The 21,183-nt window shown below is 30.9% G+C and overlaps 1 protein-coding gene across 1 annotated transcript in view; it reads left to right on the forward strand.

Moving 5' to 3' along the window:
- The window catches only part of RIMS2 (regulating synaptic membrane exocytosis 2), a 761,226-nt gene that overhangs the window by 451,636 nt on the left and 288,407 nt on the right, over positions 1–21,183 (forward strand). The window contains exon 15 of the mRNA XM_051974462.1: positions 76–229. Coding sequence (XP_051830422.1) covers positions 76–229 — 154 coding nt within the window. The remainder of the gene's footprint in view (positions 1–75; positions 230–21,183) is intronic.

The raw sequence follows: 21,183 nt of genomic DNA on the forward strand, positions 1-21,183 counted from the left end.
ATGATCATGTAAGAAAATTTTGTTTGTTATTTCTGTTTGCTTTTGTAACAACCACTGTGCCTGTTACTTCTATAGATTCTAATTGAATTAGAGACAGCATTATTAGATGATGAACCTCATTGGTATAAACTTCAGACACATGATGTTTCTTCATTGCCACTTCCCCACCCATCTCCATATTTGCCACGCCGACAGCCACATGGGGAGAGCCCAACACGAAGATTGCAAAGTAGGTTTCAATATTTCTTATTTCTTATTGGAATAGTTCTCGTTTTTGATTCTTTATAAAATTATAAGATACTGTATATCTTGTGGTTATTTTATAGATTTATAATGTCTTCAAGGCTACTAAAGGCTGTTTTGAATTGTATAAAAACAAAGTTATATTGCATATGTAAAATTCATGGAATACTTTTTATAAAGGTTGTTGCATTTTCTTTAAATCTATAACTCCAAATGAAGCAAATTTGATATATTTTTAACTTTAGCATATAAAGTCTTAGATACAATAATTAAACTATACAGTGATATTTTGTTTGGAAAAAAACAATTATCCAAATAAGTATGCCCTTGTTTCCTTAATTTTGTATTTCTCTTATAGAAATATTTATTATTTTTGCTTTGTTCCCTGGATATAACTTCAAACAGTGGCTATAGATATCTTGGTATTTTTCAAAGATTATTTCCAATTCAGAGAATGTTGTTTTATCTGTAACAAATAATTCTATCACTTAGTTTAAGCAATGAACTTCCTCTGAAGACATTTTGAACAGGTCTGAAGTTACAAGACTTTTCTTAATGAGGGTATTGTAATTCTGTTACCATGTAATAGATTGATTGTTTCTGGACTAGACCTAATTGAAGCCAATCACATCTTAGTACTACATCATATTTTCAATTATGTGGGTTTAGAGACTTGATTTTGAAACTTCTGGAGAATTTAATCCAAACTCATAATAGAATGATTTATTTGCAAATTATAGAGGCCATTTATTAATTTACAAGAGGAGATATACTTGCCATGATAACTATTACTTTTCATTTCCAGGAGATACTTCCTTCTAAGTGGGAAGGGTACATGAGGAAAATAAATTATGACTAAACATGCTGCTTGATAAGAATGGAATCAGAGTAGACGAAATTTGGTAATGTTGAGAAGAATTTAATAAAGTTCTGCCACAATAAAGCCTACAAAATTAATCCTTCTCCATGAATATTCATATCCACCAAACTCAGTATCTCTATCTCTCTCTTTCTTTCACAGTACTCCCCAGATTGTCTCTTTCTAATATCCCCAAAGACAATTCAACCTCCTGTTTACAATTGCCACTACAACATGCCCTTATGGTATGTTTACAATTTTTGAAATTATCATTTATTTTACTTTAATTATTTTTAGGTAGTAACTTTCCAGCACTTTAATTTTATCTGCAAATGATTTCCAAATCATGTTCAATAAGTCTTCATCATGAGTCTTCAAATTAGAATAATGCTGCTACTGAGCCTGTATTTTAGAACTCTGGTTTGACCCTTGAATCCTATATTCATTTCTCTGTAGTACAGAAATTTAAACCATATGTGTAATTGTTAAAAGTATTCTCATGGCATTTCCAAAATTTATAAACCAAAAGAAAGATGGTTGTTGAGGGTATAAGTAAACAATAAGGGCAATGAAATGTATATTAGAGCTGTTAACAATAAACTTTTTTCCCTTTTGACACCTTTTTACCCTAAATTTTTTTTTTTACCCCAGGCATATATAATAGATAGACCAATCAAGCATTTACTGATAATAAACCATAATTTCACAACTCCTCCTTTCAGTTGAGTCCCAATATGGGGTCATGAACCATACTTCAAGATGTTAGACTATATACAATACTCATTATTGACAGGAAGACTACTTCTTAAGTACTATTCTGCCTAGAAGGCAATTACCTATGCATATATCCTGAAAATGATAAAATTACATCATTTAAAATTATCTTTGTGAAATAAGAATTTGGTTGATCGAGAATAAGCAAAGAAATCATCACCATTCAGTACTTAATAAGTATTCATAATGGAAAATGTTATATAGTTCTAGTAATCCAACATTGTCATCTAAAGATATAAACTCTTTTTTCCTACATGAAGGCTCACACTTTAGTTTTAGAGATTATATGAACCTAAGTATTAAGATAAGTCAATGACATTAATGAAAATTACCATTTTCTGACATACATAAATTTTTGAAAGAGTTCAAATTGATTTTTGCAAACATAAAAATTTTGTACATTCATTTCTAAAAAATTCATTGGCTTATGACTATTAACTTCAGTATAAAAGTCTCTTAGTGAGATAAAAAGTCATCTTGGAAACAATTTATAATCTTTGAAAAGGTTATCCAAAGAGGCATTAATATTAAAAAGTAAGAATGTGTAAGAGACTGTTGCCTTTTCTAAGTAAAAGAAATGCTTCATATAATAACATAATTACATTGGAAATCATATATTCTAAATATCAGGGCATAAACAATTAGTTTATGGACAAGTTAGAATTTTAATGACTATGGAGGTTTTCTATAGCCTACTTTTGTATATTATAATTGTAGTGTTGCTGATGAATATGAGCAATATTGCTAGAGATTTTTCTGAGAAAGCTGGCTGATAACATTCTTTAAAAATATGTATCAAGACTGAAATTTTGCTTTGAAATTATTATTTCATTCTTGAATGTGGTATTCTCATTCTTGAAGTAGTATTACTTTTTCAAATTATCCTGTTTTTTACTTTACTAATTCCTTAATAAGGGTGATTCATGATAGTGAATTCACTAAATATGCAAGATACTATGAAACACACCAGCTCCTTGAAAATATGGAACTTGTGTTGTGAAGTTTCTTGTGTTTCTTACCTTTTAAAATGTAAATATTTATAGGAATTTAACATCTCAACAAAACATTTACTTTTTACAACAAAATTTCTGCTTTTCACATTTAATTTTTTTATTCTTTATTCTTAAAAAGTCATTGATATTATAATTTAATTCCTTTCTCTGTGTAACTAGATTAATGTTTGACTTACTAATATTTGATTATTACTTAGTGTTTTTTGGAAGTACTAGCCATCTTTATAACTACTTCACTTCTTCTAGTATACATAACATTGTCCAACTTACAGCCGTAAAGTCTTCAAAGGAAAATATATATCACATCAGGAACAGAGAAATGATGTTGTTGGTTCAGTACTGTGGGTAGACAGGTGAAAACATAAAACGGTTTAGTCTTTATTAATTGGATGAACTTTTTCTTATATCTTATTTTTAATGTTATTAATCTAAAATGGAAGTGTCAGATACACTACTGCAGTACTCCGAATTGTTTCCAAATTAGATTAAAATGTTAATGTTAAAATACAATATTACAAAATAAATAAAATGACAATGAAATATAGATAATACGTGATTTTTGAATGAATATATGACCCTTAGGCTATATTATGAATGGTTTAGTAGTTAAACACCAATGGTCTATAAGGATTTTATTTTTGGTGGCATCTATGTAATTATTCAATCTTTTGAAATTTTCTTAGTTACTCTGTAAAAAAACTACAGATCAGAGATATATGGGGGAAGGAATAGGGGGAGCCATGGTGGCCAGGACACTGCTTGAACCCTCCCAGTTTCCGTTGAAAACAACTTGAAACCAACCCTTTGAACAGTGTTAAATGACAGAGCCTACAAAAAAAAGAGACAGAATGAAACATTTTTTCTGCTCTAGACAGTTTGGAAGAACTTTTAAAAGGCCAGTCTCACTGTGTGCAGCCCAGATAAAGCAGTATATGGGAAAGTCAGTGGGAGTATCTTAATAACTGTCAATCAATAACTGAGACCAATAACTGTGGTCCTAGATCAGTAGAACAGTAGCAAGGAAGACCAGTGGGACAGTCTCTAGTCTCTGTGAAGAAGGCAAATTCCCAGTCTGGGAAACCAAGCAACAGATAGGACAAAACCAAATCTTAAAGCTACACAAAAAGCTTGGACCAGTACCCTCTGTGTCCCAGGAGCAGAGCTCAACTTTTAAAAATCATGAAATAGGAAAAAAAAAAAAGAAAAAGAAAGAAAATGAGCAAGAAACAAAAACAAACCTTGACCATGAAAAGTTACTGGGTTGACAGGGAAGACCAAAATGCCAACTTAGAAGAGGACAAAATTCCTACATGAAAAATCTCAAAGCAGTATATGAATTGATATCAAGCACAAAAAACCTTCTTGAAAGAGCTTATAGAGGATTTTAAAAGTCAAATAAAAAGGGTATAAGAAGAATTGGTAAAGTAAATAAGAGGTATGCAAGAGGTAAGAGTCAACACCTCGGAAAAAGAAAACAATTCTTTAAAACATACAACTGGCCACATACAAAAAAAAAAAAAAAAAAAAAAAAAAAAAAAACTACTGAAGAAAATAACACCTTTAAAAAGTAGAATTAATCAAATGGAAAAGGAGATACAAAAGCTAACTGAGGAAAAATCATACATTAAAAAGTAGAACTGGGCAAATGAAAGCTATGTATGAGAGTATGAGAAATCAAGAATCACTCAAATAAACGAAAAATAATGAAAGAAAAATAGAAAAAAAATGTAAAATGCCTCATTGGAAAAACAACTGACCTGGAAAATAGATCCAGGAGAGAAAATTTAAAACTTATTGCACTACCTGAAATCTTCTACCACAAAGAAAAAAGGGCCTGGACAGCATTCTTCAAGAAATCATCAAAAAATAAGCAAACAAAACATAACTAGAACCAGAGGGCAAAATAGTCATTGAAAGAAACCATTGTTCACCTCCTGAAAGACATCCCATAAGGAAAACTCCAAGAAATATTGTAGCAAAATTATGGAACTATAAGGTCAAAGAGAAAATACTATAAGCTGCTGGAAAGAAACAATTCAAGTATCTAGGAGTCCCAGTAAAGATTACCTAGGATGGGGTAACTTATATAATAATGTGTTAGAGGCCCCAGAATGCCATCTTCTAGAGGGTAAAGGATCTTGGATTACAACCAAGAATCACCTACTCAGCTGGACTGAGCAAAATCTTACAGACAGGACTTTTAGTCATTTCTATTGAAAGGATCAGAACTAAACAAAACTTTTGATCTTCAAATATAAGTCTCAAGAGAAGCATAAAAAGGTAAACAGGATGAAAACAATAACAACATATTATTATTTTTAAAGGTTAAACTGTTTATATCCCTATGTAGGAATATGATATTTGTAATACTTGAGAACTGTATTGTTTATTAGGGTAGTTGGAAGGCGTATATATAGAGAATGTAGGTATAAGTTGACTTTAACATGATGATATTAAAAAAAAAGACATTGAGGGATAGAAAAAGGATTATATTAGGAGAAGAGGGAAAGGGAGGTAAAATGGGATAAATTAGATAACATGAAGAGAGAGGCACAAACATTCTATTAAAGTAGAATGAAAGAAAGAAAGAGGATTTACATTGTCTGAAAATTAATATCATATTTGGTTCAAAGAGAGAATAATATACTCAGGTGGGAATAGAAATTGATCTTATCCTTTAATGAAGTAGGAGGAGAAAGAGGGGGAAAGGGAGAAACTGAATAGAAAGGAAGGTAGAAACAGTAGGAAAAAGGAGTAAGAGAAGGGAGGGGAGGGAGATAGAAGGGAGGGCAGATTGAAAGTGGGGGATGATCCGAAATAAAACATTGGTGAGAAAGGTTAGGGTAGAGAGAGAGAAAAAAATGGTATATTCAGGGAAGGAAATATAGTTATGATGACTAGCTGTATATTTGTGTGAGTATGAATAGGTTGAATTCTCCCATAAAATGGAGGTACATAGCAGAATGGATTAAAAACCAGAATCCTACAATATGTTGTTTACAATAAATATATTTAAAACAGAGAGGTATGCACATAGTAAGGATAAAAGACTGGAGCAGGATATATTATGCTTAAGCTGAAGCAAAAAAAAAAACAAAAACAAAAACAAAAACAAAACAGGGGTAGAACTTCTGATCTCAGACAAAACACAAAACAAAAGCAAAAATAGATCTAATTAAAAGAGATAAAGAAGTTCCCTCTTTTTAAAAGGTGCCCTAGACAATGAAATAATATCAATACTAAACACATATGCATCAGATGATAACGCATCTAAATTCTTAAAGAAGTTAAGTCAGTTACAAGAAGATATAGACAGCAAAACTTCTAGTAGGGGACTTTCCCCTCCGACTAAATAAATCTAACCCCAAAATAAACAAGAAAGAAATTTAAATTAATAGAATCTTAGAAAATTTAGATGATCAGATGCTAGGAAGTATCTTGGGTTAAGTTTTAACTTCCCTTTGATAGAAGATTTTTTTTTTTTTGAAAGCAAAAGCAACAAAATGCTTTTAATCAGTTACAATAATAATAAATAGCATTGATTTGGTACTTTAACATTTACAAAGAACTTCTAAAATATTATCTATCTGATCCTCATAACAACTCTGTGAAGTAGACATTATTATTTTCTGCATTTTGTAGGTAAAGAAGCTGAAAGTATGAAAGGATAAATTTCTTGCCTAACATCATACAGCTATTAAGTGTCTGAGTAAGTGTTTTCACTTGCGTTTTCCTGACTCCAGGCTAGTACTATTTCTATAATGCCACCATGTCGGTCATAGGCATCTTAGTGCAACTAAGTTAATTAACCAATATCACTGCCTGGGTTTCCCTTAGTAGAGTGGTTACTTTTTTTGTAACTTCTTTGTTTTTTTGCAAATGATGACTTAAGAGCAGGCTCAGCAAAGGTTATGAAAGACTAAACAAAGATGAGACTTCTTCCAATAGCAACTTTCTTTCCTTAGCATCTTTCTCACTGCAGCTGCCAAAAGGTAGTACTAAATATGACAACCTGGCATCTACTTATATAGAGCAAATCCAAAGAAACAAAAGAACAGAGTTAGAACTGGAATTCTGAAGCACATCTACCCCTAGTAAGCTTCCTTCAGAACCAGGGACTTTTTGCTGAGGAAAAAAAGGTATGTTTTCTACTTGCCTGCTAGAGTCCCTGACTACAGGAACACTATAGACCCAGACCCAGACTTCTCACATATAGTGGATACACATAAAGAAACCCAGGCTGATATTAAAGCAGGAAATACCAGAATCTGATTAAGTCAAGTTTTAGCATGTGTGCTCACATACTAAGAGCCCAAACTCTTCATAGACTTGCAATTAGCAAAGACAAATCTAGAACAAAAAAAAATCCTCTATGGTCATTATATGCCATTCCATTATATGTCATGGCAACAGAGCATACTGCTTTAATTTGGAAATCAGTACAGCTAAGTAGTGCAATGGACAGAGAAATGGGCCAGGAGTCAGGAAAACTGATCTTCTAAGTTCCAATCTGGTCTCAGACACTTGGTAACTGAGTTACCCTGGGCAAATAACTGTTTACTTCAGTTTCCTCAACTGTAAAATAATATGGAGAAGGAAATGACAAAACACTCTAGTATTTTTGCCAATAAAACTCCAAATGGGCTTACGGAGAGTCAGATTAAAATGGACAGCCAGCAAGTTAAGTGATATCAACAAAAGTCTTATTTATTACTTAATTTTAGGGTGGAGTGGTTCAGGATCTTGGTTTCATTTATATAAGGGAGTTCTACTGAGGAAACTTCCTCTACCAATAAAGATTAGCACTTACTTTGAATTTTATCATCTTAGAAAGTTTCTGAGCAATTAAAAGTTAGCTATATTACCAGACATAGCAGACCATAAGTAAAACTTGAATCCATCTCTTCCTGAATTCGATAAATGCTCTCTATTCTCTTTGTCATTTGCCAAATGCTCACAATAAAATGTTATTTTTAAGTTAAAAAAAAAAGAAACTACAGGTCATGTAGAAAGCAAAACATTTTCTCTCTTAAACTTTGGTTCAAAGAGAGAATAGTATACTCAAGTGGGAATAGAAATTGATCTTATCCTTTAGGAGTAAGTAGGAGAAAGGGGGGGAAAGGGAGAAGCTAAATAGAAGGGAGGGTAGAAACAGTAGGAGAAAGGGGTAAGAGAAGGGAGGTGGGGTGATAGGTACATTAGTAGTAGTGGTAGTGATAGTACATTTTGAAGTTTTTGTTTTTCTTTTATAATAAACTAGTATATTTGTAAACTATACATTGTGGTAAGGAGCACTTAGAAAATCCAGGAATGTTTTTATTTAACTTAATACCAAACAGGTTATTGGTTGGAGTTTTATTAAGGAGATTCTCTCTATATCTCTCTATACATTTATCATTTATCAGCAATTGCATAGTACTATTGAATCTGCTTAATAGTCCTAGCACTCATTTTTATTAAATGTCAATAACATTGATTTTCTATTCGTTTTTAAGTAGTCATTTGTGATGACTGCATATTTAAAATCAGCTGGAGTCAGGAATTCAGGCTAAGGGAAAAATCTTCAATCTTTATTCTCAATAGAGGTGAAGAAGGATTGTGATAGCAATATAGGCAGCTGTGACAGGAAGCCAGCTAGCAGAGGGGGATTGGAGGTGAAGGGCAGTCGCAATAGCAACGTGAGCAGCTGTGACTAGACACCAGCCAGCAGTCTCTCTTTCTACTTCCCTTTCCACTCCCCACCGACCAAAAACGTCATTTCTTATACAACACATGAGGACTTGCACAAAGAGTGGGTCGGGGCCATTCTTTCTCCAAGCATAGATATTAATAGAGTATGGTCCAATTACTATTTAGCCTCATGTTCTTGGGACCTCAGTGCATCAACTCAAGCCTCAGCCCATTACAGTCATTCTTAGAAAATTGTTATTCAGATACTTTTTCTGCTAATGAAAAGACCTTTGTTATATTTAGAAAATTCAATTCACTGGTTCTTTACTGAACATCTGTTACATGCAGAGCATTGGATAAGGTATTAGAAGTGATTAAAAAAAATAAGACATGGTTCCCCAACCATTTAAATTTTATAATTTAAAAGGATATACAGCATAAAGACAAATATTTATAGAATCTGCCCAAATTAAAATTTATCCTTTCTTAAAATTTATTTTTTCTTGAGTATTTAAAGTAATTTAATGATCTATTTTGCTATATAGGTTTAAGGACTGGTGGTTCAGTGTAGCAGTAGAAAAAGCAGTTGATGGAAGAGAAATTCAGGGTTTATGTTTAAAGGATGCTTTATGGAATTTGTTTTTTTTTTTTTTAAATCCTTCCTTAAAAATAAATCCATTTTTAGAGAAGCAGCATATATTTTTCAGAGAGTAGTCATATTTGTTTGGAATTTGGAGTTTGTGATGAAGCTGGAAAGATATATTGGAACCAGATTGTGGAGAACCTTGAGTAATGTTGATCAGGAATCTATACTTAATCTGATAAGCAGTGAGGAGCCTCTGAAGGTTTTTGTTTTTGTTTTTTTTTTGTTCCATCTTTTAAGGAACAGGTTAAAAACCTTATGTAAGAAAGATTGGTGAATAATGAACAGGATGAATTTGTAAAGCAAAGATTGGAGGCAGAAGATCGGTTAGCCTAGGTGAGGAAAGATCAGGACATAAGTCCATGGTAGTTTCAAGAGAAGGTGACGTGATAAGACATAGGAGTTTATTAGATTTGTGGGTTTGGGGGGATGTCATCGATTATCCCAAAGTTATAAAGTTTTGTTATTTGGAGAATGGTGCAGGCATCAAGAGAAATAAATGGGAGGAGAAAACTTTTTGGAAAAGATGAAGAATTAAGTTTAGACATTTTAAGTGTGAGATACCAGCATATTATTTTGGGTACTAGATCTACAGGGGGTACATATTTCATATTCATTTGCATAAAATTGATAATTGAAGCTTTGAGAATAGATGAAATCCTCAAGGAAGAGAGTATATTGAGAGCAAGAAATAACTCAAAATTAGATAGTATAAATTTATAGGGTACTCAGTGAACATGGTTATATGACCTCTTCCAAGTCTGTCTAGTATCACAGAGGTAGAAGTAAAGACACAGATGATAGAAGTAGTCAAAGTTAAGGTTTGGTGAAGCATGGATATCATAGTACAAGGAATCTTGGGATTAAAGAAGAGAAGATAGTAGGAATTGAGTAAATCTAGGAACTAACTGGAGAGTAAGTATATTTTAGTCAATATCAGTATATGTAAATAAAAGTTCTATAATATGAGGGAAGAAGTAGAATTGGAGGGACACTGATTTAAAATGGATCCTGAGAAAGGAAAATGACTGCCCTACAGTTTGATAGAAAACCTCAAAGATTAGTTGATCAATTTTCCTAGAGTGGCCCTCAAAAAAGGAGAAATTGCTGAGTGATAATAGGTAAGTATTAAGCATTTATCAAGTTATTGCTGTGTTCTACAACTTGGTTGGAGAGGGAGACTCTAGAACTGGCAATAAGGAACAAGTAGAGTTCCAACTCTACCATTGAAATTGGAGTGTGAGAGATAGTACTACTAGTATGGGAAAAGATGGTCTGGGATGGAGTGTCATAAATGAACCAAGTGAGAGTAACTTATAAAACACAATATGAGTTTCCAGTTTATAAATTTGTTCCACAATTTGAGACCAAATGTGGAGAAGATTATAAAGGATATTGAAACGAACAAAACCTGATTAAAATTAATTTTAAAACAACAGACATTATTATTATTGAATTTAAAAATAATTAGCAAAAAATTTATTTTAATGGAAAATGCTTTAATGTCATTGTTTTAAATTCACTGTTAATAAATTAGAAATGCTTTGGTTTTGTGAAACAGTACATGTGATTTAAATTCAATTCATTATTTAAAAATAACTTATTTATGAAACTCTAAATCAAGATTAATATTTTAGGAGGATATACTCACTGGGACCATAAAACTAATAGATACAATTTAAGAAAGTCTCATATGTAAAAATCTGAATCTTCAAAATTATTGGGTTATTTTATTTTACAGTGTTTGGAAATTAAATGATACTTCCATTTAAGGGATTAATTTATTCCTAACGTTCTTACTTCCTCATTTTCTATTTTTATACAATTACAGTGTCAAATTAAATTATTGAGAGAACAAGCTCACATTGGTGGCTGTAATTATAGACAGTGGAAGAAAGTGTTAGATTTGAAGTCAGATCAACAGGGTTTGAACTATGGCTCTGAAACTATCTATGCATTCTTGAGTTCCTCAATAATTGATAGCTTTTAGGTTTGCAAAATATCTTGTAAATATTCTTTCAAATTGCACATGTTCATCATACACTGGATCACTTGCTGATTGGGGTAGGAAGTAAGCGAATGGAGGGGGAAAATTAGAACACAGGTTTTGTAAGGGTAAATGTTGAAAATTATCCATGTATATATTTTGAAAATAAAAAAGGTTTAAATTCTCTTATTTTATCTTTATAACAATCCTGGAAGGCAGATGGTATTATAATCATCATTTTATAGAGTCATTTTTTATGAGTCAGACAGATTAAGTGGCTTGTTAACAGTCACACAGAGAGTTAAGACTTTGAATCTATATTGTAACTCAGGTCTTTCTGATTCCCAGGTACAATGAACTAACCATGGTGCCACCTAGGTATAAAATGAGAAGGGTAGGTTTGACTAATTCAAATGGAAGTCCCGTCAAGCTATAAATCTTGATAATTTGATAGTGATTTTTTAAAAGAAATGCTGGGGGCAGCTAGCTGGTGCAGTGGATAGAGCATCAACCCTGAAGTCAGGAAGACCTGAATTTAAATTTGACCTCAGACACTTAACACTTCTAGCTGTGTGACTCTAGGAAATCACTTAATCCCAATTGCCTCAGCAAAAAACAAACAACAACAACAAAAACAAACAAACATAAAAGAAATGCTCAATTTTTCTTCTGTATTTTTAGAGTAGACTTTAAAATATGGAATAATTATTCTACTTCCTTTGAGTCATAAGTAGCATTTATGGTTCTGTACTATAAAACCCTACAAAATGAATCTGGAGCAAATACCATTGAAAGTATCTTCAAAAAATGGGCTTAGTGCTCAGATTACCCTAGACAGAATAGATCTTAGAGCGAAATCTTCATATACAAGGACCATTACAGGGGACAGTGGAGAAAGGAAGACCATGGGAAACTTCTACTTTAATATGCAACAAAAACCATGGAATACTAGTAATTTTCAGGACCTTCAACCTAGGGACATACAAGGTTGATATTAAGGAGGACATCTAAGGACTTGACTAAGATAAAGTTAGTAGAATATGAAGAAGGAAATAGTGGAAGCATATCATCTTATACCTTATTATTTTATCTAATTATTCTTGTAGAAATACAGAGGGTAGAAAGTTCAATTGTTTCTACCCATTGAACAATTATAGGCACTTTCTAAATTTCAGTTTGTCCTTTTGCAAAAGTCCAGTTACCTTATCCTAGTTATTGTTTTTGAGCTAACACAGAATAAATAACCTTATAAATACTGTTAAATAAATAAATACATATTTTCTTATTTTCCCCTATGGACAATATTATTCAGTAGATATAGTTTTAATAGAGTTATCAAAGTGATATCTTTTAAATAGATGATGTATCTTTGGGACTATGCATACATGGAATTTATTTAATAAAAGATAGTTTTCAAAAGCTATTTATGGGCCTATAAGGGTCAGTTCTTTTCAGTTAGCAGTTTTGAGTAGAAATAGTTACAGTGACTGTGAATAAATAATTTCAGCTCATTTAATCACCCAGTTTCTTCAAAATGTGAAATAGGCACAAAAGAACATTTTTTTCAAGTTGTACTTTGAATTCATAAATGTCTCTAAAGTGTTTTTTGAAAAAGACTTTATAAACATTGTAGTTTTATTACTAGAGAGCATTATGGGGTCTTTTACATGTAGATGTCCTGATATACTTCAGAACAATATTATGAAACTGGTGGTTTTTTATTAATATTTATTTTTGAATGAATGCAGTCAACCGGTAAGTCATTTTAATTTTCTACCATTCTTTGATCTAAATTTTGGGCATGTTACATTGGCATGTTTTTATTTTATGTTGCTTATCAGGATATAAATAATACATTTTATTATATATGGATCAGCTATTAAATCCTTTAATAAAAAGGCATTTAACATGATACAGGGATGTCTAAAGGTTACCTTACTCTATTGAAATACTGAGAAGTAATATTAATAAAATCCATTAAATACTGTTTTGATTTATAAAATGCTAGACTTTTTTTTAAAAGTTTACCCATATTTGTAATTAGGTACAATGTTTTTGCTCATGGGAGATATCCTAGTATGTACAAGTTTCTTTGTTTAAAAATTTATAAATTCATAAAACCTATACTGAGACAATCAATTTTAAATAATAAATTGAAATTACCTCTGATACATAATTGGCTTTGTGACCCTAAGCAAGTCACTCAAACTCTATGCAATTCCCTAGTTGTATAAGTTGCAGAGAAGATATTGACCTATAATGATAAAGACAGTTTCCTCACCTGGGTTTTTCCATATGCTAAATGAAATTCATATCCAGACTCATCCCTGTCCTTATTGTGGTGCCAAATCAACTTATGGTAACACTTGATAACAGAATCTCAAAGTTGATTAGATAAATATTTGTATTGAAAACCAGAATTGGCCAAATGTAATGACATTTTATTTTATTAAATGAAGATACTATTTTTAACTGATGATAAAACCTAGATATAATTTATAAATAATTTAAATTTATGTTAATTGTCCTAATGTGTTTACTATTTTTTCTTAGAAATATGATTTCCCACTAATTACTTTTTCTAAAGAAACTAGAAAGAATTTATTTTTGTTATTGACAACTATAACCCTAATTAATTGATAAAATGATTTCATTTGCATATGCAAAAAAGCTAAAGAAATTATTTCTGCATCTAAATAAAAATAAATAATACTATCACTCAGAAATAAATTCATAAATTCTTTCAAAATTTAAATTTGATAATTTAAGATTTAATTAAATAATGAATTCTTAAAAGGAAAATTATCATGTGAATTTCTTTATCATTTTGGTTTTTGATTATAGTGTTGACTAAGGTGGATACTTCCTGTTAATTCTCTCTAGCCACATTGGATAATACCATACTATAATATCTTTTTGACATGAAAGGTAATTCACTAATTGCAGTGCCTTATTTGCAGTTAGGCAGTCTATAAATGCTCATGGTATTGAGTTAGTTAACAAGTATTTTATTTTTTTAAGATATGTCACTGATATTTATGTAATAAAAGCTCATTAAATTGTGCCCCATTGACTTATAATTAATAATAAATTTACATGATATATGTGATTCTGCTTGAATAAACATTTTTACCTAATATATTCTATTGGAAAATGTTAAGGCTTAAAGCTACACAAGATAGAACAAAGTCTAAAATCAATTACTTTCTCAAAGGATTCAAGAAATTAAGGATTCCTTCAATTTCTCTATTCATGTTAAAGTATATAACATAATATGTTAAGGTACATTAATAACATGGCCCTATTATTAATTTAAAAGATTTAATTTACCTTATTTAATGTAATTATTTGAAAGTAATAAAAATTTCCTTAAATATATCTTTCAATCGAACTCAACATAGATGGCAAGTCTTATCATAGTTATTTTTTTAATTGGTGAAGTTTTGCTGTATTTAAAAATGAATATAGTAAACTTCATTCTCAATTACTAAGCAGAAACTAGTTTCTCAACATCCCTGTTGCATGTAGAGATATCATGTATTTTTCCTGACATCACTTCATTTTAATATTTGTTTTCCAGATAAAGGCTTTTATTCATATAATTCAGGTAAATTTATAGCATGCCCCATATGTTGACTGCATGCATATATGCACAGTTTAATTTGGCATTGATGTTATTGTGCTTGTTTGGTCTATTAAGCATATGTTAAAATACTAAACATTTCCATATTTAGCAGTAGCTTTATGCTTATATTTTTCTTATCCAAATATTAAAAGCCATTTTATAATTCAGTGGCATGTTTCAGTGGATTTGATGGTATCTATTATCTTCTGACAGAAGTTAATTGTGATTTAAGCATTTAAATTCATTCTTCAAATATATGGAATTTATATTTTTACATTATGTAAATTTAGCAATTTAAGAATTTCTCTAAAAGGCTGACAATATAGCAATATAGTGTTTGAATTAAAATGATATAAATAACATGGTTTTAGGTTAGTATTCTCTATTTTTGGAGAAAAAATAGATAAATTTTCTTTTCTTTTCACTGTTACATGTATTTTAAATATACCAAACTCCCAAAGCACAAACTGTATACTGATTTAGAACTGGTCTAAATAATATCTAAGTTATTCAGTAACACACCAGAGACTTTTCCAGATCACAAAACAGCTTTGCTTTTGACAATTTCTTTAAGATATGTCCAACTTGATTATCTTGTAGTTATGTTTAATGAACATTACATTCTATATCAGAGAAGCAGAGTTAGAAAAATTAATGAAATGAAAAGACCTCAGGGACAGATAAGTTGCCAAATAAAACTAATTACGTATTTGTATGAGTTTTGGCATTATTTTTGTACCAATTTTTGTTTCAGTTATTTTGTCTAAGGATTATGTTTCCTAATAATATCACCATTTCAGCTTTTATTCTTATATTTTCTTGTATTTCTCTTCAAGTTGATTTATAACTCTCAGATAGCACAAGCAAATAATAGATTTCAGTGGGCAAAACAAGAATTCTTTAAGTTAGGAACAAAATAACATACTTTCAGTGATTTAATCGGTTCTTGTGAATTTAATAACTTTCAGACTTGATTTCTAAATGTGTTGTTAAATCTTAATTCTATCTCAATAGCATCTTTTTCTCCCTCATCACCTCTATTCAGACTATTTCAATGGCCTCTTAATTGTCTCATTTTCTCAAGTCTCTCCTCTGGTCAATCCATTCTCATCAGATATACAAAAGTGATTTTGTTAAAATGCATACCTGACTTTGCCATTCTAAACTACTACTACGAAACTACTAAACACAAATGATTCTTCTTATTTCTAGGATCCTCTGTTTGATTTTTTTTTTTAGCCCTTTACAATCTGGTTCTAATTTTCCTTTTTCAACCTTATTATCTGTTATTTCTCTTCACCTCTTTCATATACTCGAATTGGCATCCTTGCTGGGTCTCATATATGATACTCTATTTCTCTTTTTCCTTATAATTTTTACTAACTGTCTCCCAAGCATAGAATATACTCCCTTAACATTACACATTCATAAAATCCCTACTTTACTTCAAAGTTAAGTACCATGTCTCACCAGATTCTCCCAATTGCTGGTACCTTCCCCTCAAAATTAGTTTGTGTTTCATGGGATTATAATGACTTAGTGATAGAAAGGGCTTTAGAAGTCCATCTTTTCCAATCTCCCTCATTTTATAAAGAAAGAACTGAGGTCCAGAGAAGTTAGGTATTTGTAAGTTAAATATTCGGGGCAGTATTTAAACCCAGATATTCAGTGTTTTATCTACTTTACTGCATTGCCTTTATATTTTTATTTTTATGTACATTATGTGTACATGCTGTTTATTGCAGTAGTCTTCCTTAAGGGTACTGGATCATTTCTTAGTTTTGGTTCCTGGAAAGCTTATACAAAATATCGCCCACTAGCTGGATTTGTTGATAGGAAGCTGAATAATTTGAATAACATAACTGAAAATTAAAATTCTTTTAGTATCTAAGGAAGACTGCTTACTAATAACAGATTCAACTTTCTAGATTATAGCTTAAATAGTTTTTTCAGGCATGTTTAGTGTACATTGTTCATTAGCAACAATCTATGGCAATTTAAGATAGACAAGTAATAAGTGAAAAAGAGATAAACAAGTAGAGAAAGAACAAAACAAGGAAAAACAAGAGCATTTGAGGGGAATATTTGGCAGTCAGCTGGCAGAATTTTTTATCAGAATGAGAAAATATTTCATGCTAAATGATAGTACAGAAGAGGAAGTGACCAAATATTTTATAATTCATAATGAAGTCTCTTTGATTTAAGACAGGTTAAAATAACCATTTAGACAAAGCTAAAGGACAAATTTAAGAACAATAGTTTTTACAACAGTGGTTTAGAAACTCTACTTTTTTGTGTCCTTATATAGTTTATCATATTTTATTTCCCCATTAAGGATAAAAATAATTATTTTCTCCATGTATTTTTGGGACCTAGCATAATGCTCAACATATAGCAAGAACCTAATAAATACCTGATTATTGATTGCTTGAATCATTGTGTTAGTTAAAGTTTTCCATACTTCTCTGACTTCTTGATAGTCTTCATTTCTTATGGCAAAATAAAATTCCATAATCTTTCATGGGATTCATGTGTTTTATGATATTTTTTTAAGATTAAACTTTGGTACTCAGAATTGCAAATGTGTTTTATTAATGAGGTAGGTCAGAAAGGTTTCACAGAATTTCAAATTTTGGAGCTTTCCATACTTTCCATACAAAGAGTCAATAAAATTGAAGGCCTTAAAAGCTAAAACTTTTAATCCAATGTTTGTGAGTCACTGATGTGACTCTTTAATAATTCTCACTTCTATTTTTTAATGGGTTTATGGCTTTATGGGTTAAACTGGGTTAAAGATCTAAGGGAAATTGAATACAACATTTTTTACATCATTTATATATTTTCTTCCTTTTTTCCTCATTAGAAAAAAATTAATTATAAATGTTTTAACCCCTTGATATTTTTTTTCTCTCATCAAGTAAAAAAACTATACTCTTGATAGCACTACACAACCATCTTAGAGATTATTTATCCTTCCTTTTTAGATAGCATATAGTGGTTAGAATTATGGTTGCTTCATTTATCTAAACCAGATCTTTGCTATAATAAACAATCTTTGCTTATGTAGAAGAAACATCAAGTGACTAATATTTACTTGATAGAGAGTTGGCTTATCACACCAATTTACTGAGTATCACTTTAATTTTGAAGATGATTTCATGTAACACCTCGAAGATATTTTATAACTGAAATGAATAAGGTAAAATTATGGTGTTTGAATTAGGCGAGTAGCTTCACTAATCAGGAAGATCTGACTTCAATTCCCATCTCTGACATATTGTTTTTGTGACCCCAGGCAAGTCACCCTCTCAGTGACCTAGACAACCTTCTAAAACTATATATTATAAAACAATTTTTTATCTGAATTGTTAAAAGGAATTTTTACTTCTGAGGGTTTAGTAAATGATAACATCACAGGGATGGACTATCTCTTCCCCAAAAGAGAAGAGAGAGACAGAAGAGAGAGAGAGAGAGAGAGAGAGAGAGAGAGAGAGAGAGAGAGAGAGAGAGAGAGAGAGAGAGAGAGAGAAGTTGGAAATTATTAAAGTGATTACATTCCCTAAAAATTTCTATCAAAATGTATAATTCATGGATGTTAAAATAACCAATTTATTATTTTAAATCTAGTTCTACTCTGCCTCTTTTATCCTCTAAGATTGCTCTGACATCTAAATAGTCTTGCTCTAGTGACTATTCTCTTCATATTATGTCCCTTTATCTCTTTCTTTTCATTGCTTCCTCTCCCACACAAACTCCTATTCCCCAGTGACCATGTTGTACTTCCCATATCTATAATCAAGGAATTCTTCCTTCCCCAAATATGCTCCATCAACTTATCATTAAATTCTAATATTGGATATTGAAATTAAAGAAAGTTGTGAATTTGAAATATTTCTGTACTATACCAATATCTTAATAGTGTTATTAATAATTCATCCTAGAACTATTTTTTAAACAACATATTTTAGTATAATATCAAAGTTTTCAAAGTTTTAATACTAATTTTTAAACTTTTTCAACAAGTTAGGAGCATGTGAAAGTATATCTCCATGATTTTGGTGAATACATAATTTCCCTATGAAACACACATTTGTGATCAGATTTAGAAAATGCTCTTACAATTCTTAGTGGTGAGGCTGAAGCCAGAGAGTGAACTCTTGAGAGAATTATTGTCTCACAAGCAATATATGTTTTTTTTAAATCTCAGTAATTACACTGCACAAAAACAACAAAACCAAACCAAACCTTTATATTACCAAAATTCTGAATTTTCTTTAGAGAATATGTGGTTATTAGAAAAACCTTTAAAAGATTCTAAGTGAGATGAGGATTAAGAAAGACCAGAAATAAATGTTCTGTCTTCTGCCATATATACACATACATATTATGTGTGTATGTATACACATAGCCCTCATTGTGATCTCACTATTTATATGTAATACAAAAAAATAACATGATGATGATACCATAAAAGCAGCTTTATATTTTTAATCACATACAAGCATGTGTGTGTGTGTTTTTAATCACATACAAGCGTGTGTGTGTGTGTGTGTGTGTACATATATAATATGTCTTATGCAGGTTTCTTCCAAGACATGAGGTTGTGAATGCTGGTTTATGTTTATGGGGTTTCTGGGATTACTTGACAGGTGGAGGCGATCAAGAGGGAAGAAATATACACTTAGAGGAAGGAAAAGTAGTCTAGATAGAATAATAAACAAAAGTAGATCAGCCAAAGTGTAACAAGTAAATGTGAATTTTTAATGGTAAGTTCTCAAGTGAATAAATAATAGTGACAGTTGACGTTTTGTTTTAAAGTTTGTAAAGCAATTTACATATGCTTTTTTATTTCATTTGAACCTTGAAACAGCCCAGTGAATTTAGTACTATCATCATTCCCATTTTACAGATGAAAAAATGAGGCGGAGAATGTTTAAACATTTGCTTAATGTTATGTAGCTGGTAAATATTGAAGTTAGTATTTGAACTTGGGTTTTTCTGATTATGTCCAACTTTTTATGACCTCTCACCTCATGAAACGAGCAAGAGAATTTTCAATGAAAAGTTAGTGGAAGTGATATAATGTGCCAAAACAAAGCTGCAAGATAAAATTGAAGGTCCCAGGAAACTCTAGGGAAAACAAAACAAGAAGTTATGATTGTAGAGGTGTATTTTGATGGGTAAGAACCCTTTGGAGAAATCTTTTTCTGGAGGAGAGGTAGTGATCCTGTCTCTCATTTATCATATCTGGACAAACCAAAATTTTCTTATTGTCACAAATTAACTACAATTTTCAGCCATGACCTAAAACAGTAGTTCTCAGATATATTCTCATATTAAAATGACCTCTATATTTTTGATACTCTATTTATTCTGAATTCACCCATGCATCCATAGTTGGAAAGATAATCTCATGAATGTGGGTACTCCCTCAAAGAAATTTCCCCTCCTTATACTGTGGAATTTTTTTTACTGTTTCTTCTGTAAATTCTACCCAGTATCACTGGTCTTTTCTTTAGAGTGATTTCTTTAGAGCATTGAACAAACTAACTATTAATTCTTTTTTTTTTCCTAACTATTAATTCTTGATCTACTAAATGACTAAGCCACCATCTTTTAAAATCATCTCTCTTTGATCAACACTTTATGCTTTTCATTGTATTTAGTTTTATAACATTTTAATAGTATTCAGTGAAGGCAAGTGCTGCAGTCTATCAATGCTTCTCGCCATTACCCTTTGAGTGATCTTCAATTTCAGTTCTTTTCATTAAGATTTGCAGTGATTTAGAATCACTGGAGGAATATTGGTATTAAAAAATGAGATTATGTAGAGAGAATCTTAGAGTCATTAAAAGCACAATACCGCTTCCCAAAGACAATGCTACCCTTTTTGTCCTAGTCAGTTCTAGGCCTAAGTATGTTGATAAATATGTACTGATTTTGGGTAAGCTGTATGAATTATTTGTCTAGCTGCATAATTTATTTTAAATGTAAGCTTATTTTATTTTACTCTTCCCTCCTTTATTTTTTTCTTTCTAGATGGTTAGGCTAAACATTTTTGTTTGATTGTATATCTCATTTAGGAGGTTCTCTTGTGTTTGGGAACTTGATGCAATAAACACAATTCTATTCACAAACAGTAGCATTTGGAATATCCTATCCTTTATAGAAAATTCTTTTCCTATTTGAATTATATTGTGAATATTCCACACAAAAGGTAAAAATTATATGGTAAACATATCTTCCTATTTTAGAATTTACTTGATAATTAATCATGAGAAGGATGTTAAATTAATTTCTGTTACTCTGTCATTCAAGTAATTTTGTATGTTTTCAAAATAGGACCTAAGGTGGCATTTTGCTGTACTG

Source organism: Antechinus flavipes, chromosome 1 (assembly GCF_016432865.1).
Source record: "Antechinus flavipes isolate AdamAnt ecotype Samford, QLD, Australia chromosome 1, AdamAnt_v2, whole genome shotgun sequence".
Lineage (NCBI taxonomy): Eukaryota > Metazoa > Chordata > Mammalia > Dasyuromorphia > Dasyuridae > Antechinus > Antechinus flavipes.